The sequence below is a fragment of the Bactrocera tryoni genome, chromosome 1, assembly GCF_016617805.1.
Source record: "Bactrocera tryoni isolate S06 chromosome 1, CSIRO_BtryS06_freeze2, whole genome shotgun sequence".
Taxonomy (NCBI): Eukaryota; Metazoa; Arthropoda; class Insecta; order Diptera; family Tephritidae; genus Bactrocera; species Bactrocera tryoni.
Window position 1 is genome coordinate 40,909,271 of NC_052499.1, and position 5,115 is coordinate 40,914,385.

The 5,115-nt window shown below is 35.3% G+C and overlaps 1 protein-coding gene across 2 annotated transcripts; it reads right to left on the reverse strand.

Annotated features, from left to right (window-relative positions):
• Positions 1–535: 535 nt before the first annotated feature.
• LOC120782259 (E3 ubiquitin-protein ligase MARCHF5) lies at positions 536–5,115 on the reverse strand. Of its 2 annotated transcripts, XM_040114425.1 has the most exons (4): positions 5,011–5,115; positions 4,013–4,938; positions 3,757–3,953; positions 536–1,892 (listed from the first exon to the last, which is right to left on the reverse strand). In XM_040114425.1, the coding sequence occupies exons 2-4, from the start codon at positions 4,649–4,651 to the stop codon at positions 1,427–1,429; spliced, it is 1,302 nt and encodes a 433-aa protein (XP_039970359.1). In that variant the 5' UTR covers positions 4,652–4,938; positions 5,011–5,115; the 3' UTR covers positions 536–1,426. The 2 variants fall into 2 exon arrangements, with proteins under 2 accessions (XP_039970359.1, XP_039970358.1); XM_040114424.1 differs by having other exon boundaries at positions 4,013–5,112.

Sequence of the window (5,115 nt, forward strand, 5' to 3'; positions counted from 1 at the left end):
ATAATTTTTTTTCATTGAGTTGTAAAATTCATAAGAAATAAAAAATGTTCCCAAAAATTATCAAACTTTAACTGTTCATATCTTTTAAACGTTTGGGTTTACGAAAAAATCATAAGAGACCATATTTTAGAGCATTCAATTTCCTACAAAACCTAGTTAACAAGATATTTTTTCAAGTAGTTGGAAGCGAGATATAAATTTTTCTATCTGATAATAAGAAAAAATAGAAAACCGTTAGGCGGAGGACCTTCCCGTTACAATTAAAAACTCATATTTGGAGAGGCTTTCTTAGAGGTGTCTAGGAACCTATTTTTGCGAGTACCAATTGAAAAAAAAAATTTTTTTTTTAATCACCCTAATATACATATATGTATGCTTATTATGTATGTACATCAAATTCTCCTTACAATAAAGTGTACCGCAATGAACTTCAGTTTAGGGTGGTAAATTATTAAATACTAATTATAATGATAGGCTGGTGACTAGTGTCTCCATACTTACAGAAAGCAGCATAAAATTTATTGCTCATTTCATATATTTTTGTATGCATATATTTATGAATATTGAAAACCTAAATCACAAATTCAAGTCCAAACCGCAACAACTCATTTATGTACATAATTCAGTATTGACATTTTTTAAATTTCTGTCTTTCTTATAACATTGTTAAAAAATATATGAGTGTATATTTAAAAATCTATATGTATTAAATATTTAACATACAAATGTATCTAACCGAAATTAAATAACATGAAATTGATGCTTAAGAAGCAATTTTATGTGAAAAAATCACCAATTACCATCTGATTACCCACTAAACTCATATATACATTAATCAATAAATTAATCATATTTTCCGAAATTTGTTCAAAAGGTATTTAATTTTATATTATTTAATTTTTATTTTCTAAATATTTTAGAGGAAGTTTTTATTTCTTAACTATTGGCGTTTCACGTACATTAATACACAATAATATGATCATACAAATATTTATATACTGTATGTACATACATACAAATATGGCGAAATCCACTCAACAAATCCGAATGTATTTCCTTTTGTTTATATAATAATTGTGCATTGAGCGAATTTTAAGTTAATTATGAAAGTCAATTTGCAATTTCATGTTATTCTTTATATATTGCGCTATCTCATTTTATTTACAAATATTTATTTAATATAATTTAATTTTGGCGCTTCATATATGCAAAATAAAAACTTATTTAATACGTTGATTTGGTGTTGCTAAAATTTGGTTAGTAAAAAGAAAGTAGAGAACAAACTACGGCCCTGATTTGTTGCAACAAGCACGGATATTTATAAAGTGTATAAATGACTCTCATTTCGGCTCCAAGGTCTATGTTACAGTTGAGACAACTGTGATAAATTAATATATCAATATATCACCTTTCGTTTAATGTGGGTCTAAACCATGCTGATGCGATCGTTTGCAGGTTGTGGTAATAAATTTGGGTCTCTTTGGAATTGTGTACTAGGGCCACCCGACGCTGTCCCAGTACTAGGTGCTCCACCATTAGCTGCAATTGGAGCACCACCCGATGCAGCACCGCCACCATGGTGACGAGATGTGCTGCGATTCACGAAAATACGCACATTCTCATCAGTGTAATCAACGATGCGACGTTTCTTCTTTCGCGTGTACTGTTGTTGCTTTAGATAGATCTTTAGGATACCTTTTACTGCAATAAATGTTAAACCGCCTAGAAGAGTACGATGCAGGGTATCTTCAATGGATTCAAACAACAAACGTCCGACTATAGTCGATATAGTTGGTAAAATTAGGGCTCCACAAAATATTCGAGTTGCAGAGACTGGATCTGCCAACGTAGGCGTAGCCGGATTTTGTGTCGATTGTTCCTCCTCATCTTCACTGAAAACATAAACAAAAACATAATATATAATAAATAGATAACATAATATATAATGATAAATTGTTTGTCTCAAAATTTTTGCACATCATATTCACTAAAAATAATAAATTAAATTAAATTTCATTGAATAACTTCGCTTTCTTTTTAAGCAATTTTCGGCAATATTCAAATGGCATTCCTTCCGAAATTTTCTTCACTATCTGCCACGATTCTCTAGACTTGGTAGGTTTCTGTTCACTAACACTTTTTTCATATCGATCATGAAATTAGAAATAGACTGAGACATTACTTCAACTCCGTTTATTTTACACCATTTCTTCACATTTGGTATCTTGTTGGTGTAGAGATATATTTACATAAATGTTATATTCCATTAAGCATGTGGTAATATTAATTCTCATTAACTGTGGGACGGCATTTCAAACTCCTTACGTACAGCTGCAACCGAAACCATTGGTTTTCGGAAAATGCAAAAGAACAGCTGGTACAACGTGGAGTGCCGTGTCGTGTGATATTCACCATGCGCCAAATCTTGGTAAAGACCCGCGAAAGGAGAATCGACACAACCTCTTCGTCGATTTCAAAGCTGCTTTCGACAGCACGAAAAGGAGTCTGAATTTGGTGTCCCCGCAAAACTAATACGACTGTGTAAACTGACGTTGAGCAACTCCAAAAGCTCCGTCAGGATCGGAAAGGACCTCTCCGAGCCGTTTGATAACATACGAGGTTTCAGACAAGACGATTCTCTACGGTGCGACTTCTTCAATCTGCTGCTGGAGAAAATAATTCGAGCTACAGAACTTAATCGAGCAGGTACAATCTTTTTTAAGAGTGTACAGCTGCTGGCGTATGCCGATGATATTGATATCAAAGGCCTCAATACCCGCGCCGTTAGTTCTGGGTCTGGCAGTGAACGAGGACAAGACGAAATATCTCCTGTCATCAAACAAACAGTCGTCGCACTCGCGACTAGGCACCCACGTCACTGTTGACAGTCATAACTTCGAAGTTGTAGATAATTTCGTCTATCTTTGAACATCATCAGCATCAACGCCAATAACAACGTCAGCCTCGAAGTCCAACGCAGCATAACTATTGCCAACAGGTGCTACTTCGGACTTAGTAGGCAATTGAGAAGTAAAGTCCTCTCTCGACGAACAAAAACCAAATTCTATAAGTCACTCATTATTCCCGTCCTGCTATATGGTGCAGAGGCTTGGACGATGACAACAACTGATGAGTCGACGCTCTGAAAGTATTCGACGCATTACCCCCCGGGGGAAGCAGAGGAAGAGGAAGACCTCCACTCCGTTGGAAGGACCAGGTGGAGAAGGACCTGGCTTCGCTTGGAATATCCAATTGGCGCCACGTAACGATAAGAAAAACGACTGGCGAGCTGTTGTTAACTCGGCTATAATCGCGTGAGCGGTGTCTACGACCGTAAGGAAGAAGAAGAATATTAATTCATTTAGTATTTTGAACTATGCCACTTGATCCATGACGCTTTCAATCAAAAAAATTGGATCAACTTAGTTTCGAAAACTTTTACTACCAAATAAGTCAATTTTGGATTCGTCTGATTAATCCTTTGATTTTATTTCGTTATACACTTTTACTTTCTTAATATTTTATCATTTATTTACTTTACCTCTATAAAATACTTTTCTAATTCAAATTGCTGCTAAATTATGAAACTATTTACTTATGTACTTTTCTTATATTGGGAATATTTTTAGGTTAATTTTGGAAAGGAAATACCTAACACTCCAATTTTTTATGAAAAGGATCTCAAAGAACTAGCAAAGCTGAACGAGATTTTATAGTACGCATATGCACATACATAATATAATTTTCATTACTCACGGATAAGGAATAATGAAGTTCATCAGTGGGAATTTTCGTGCAACACTTCGACGGTTGCGGATCAATCTGATTACTGCGTCCTCCCAGCGAATCATACGGCCAAGGACTAGGCCAACTGGAATAGCAGGCAATCCAAGTAATAAAATTAGTGGATCACCATTTTCCATTAAAGCCAATCCCTTTTTGTGCCCAACAATCTGTAGTATAAAATATAATAAGTAGTATAAAAAATGTAGCTGTATATCGTCATAACTACCTGTAGGAAGGTTACAGCTCCATAAGTTACTGCTGTCCAATACAATGAGCCGACAAAAATACCCGCAGCTAGGAAGGGGCTTAAGCGTTTAATTATATTATCGAAAGCTTCTAATAAGTTGGCGACTTTGCCCATTTGTGGAAAAACGATAATATATTCGGTTTGGCACTGTTGACAACTAACTGCACGCATCCCGTTACCCTTTTGCTTCTCGTCTACCCATCGATATAAACAACTTTGATGTACCCATTTTGTAGTACCACGACATTTACACGGTTGCACCCAAGGTGCTAGACGGTTATCTTCATCTGTTGCAAAACAAATCCAGCAACTTCTTTCCCCTAATTCATCTCGAACTGTCTCACTCGTTATTGGCTCTATTCCTAAATCGACACCAAGCAGCTTCCCTGCAGAGGAAGTAGTCGCTATTTCTTCGTCATTTAATGGCGTTTGAGGTTGTTGTGTCAACTTGGTTAGAGAAGTAGTGGACACATTTCGGTCCATTTGGGGAAAATCTGAAGGTAGGCCTGATTGAGTTTGAAAAGTATGCATTATGTTAGATCTTATTTCTTTATTTTCATTGGATGCTGGGCCAATAGTCACTTCGGCTATATCTTGATTTAGGTCACCTTTTTTCATACTGGTATACAACTTCAAATGGGCGTGGACGTTTGTTATTTATATGTTTGTAAATATATTGACTTAACTGTATGCACTATGTTTATAATAACATTTTACACAAGCGCGTCTAGATCAACCCTTCAAACTAATCGAAAATCTTAAAATCCTACTTTTTGCACCTTTTATGGCTTTTGCTTTGATCAGCAGATTCACCTTCTGTCGGCTGAGAATGTGTAAACGGTTTCGACGTCCTCTTGTGTTGCTTCGTTTGTTTCAGTTCCTCTTTTAACAACTGACACATGAAACTTTTCATGCAAACAATAAGTTATTAAATGCAATATTTTTTAGTTGTATTGCAGGTAGTTTTATTTTTTTACCTATTTAGCACCAAATTTTGCCAATGAAGCTATTATATTTACCATTGACTCTTCCCAAAATAACTTCAAAATTTAGACGATAGATTTCAAGAGCGTTTCCAAATA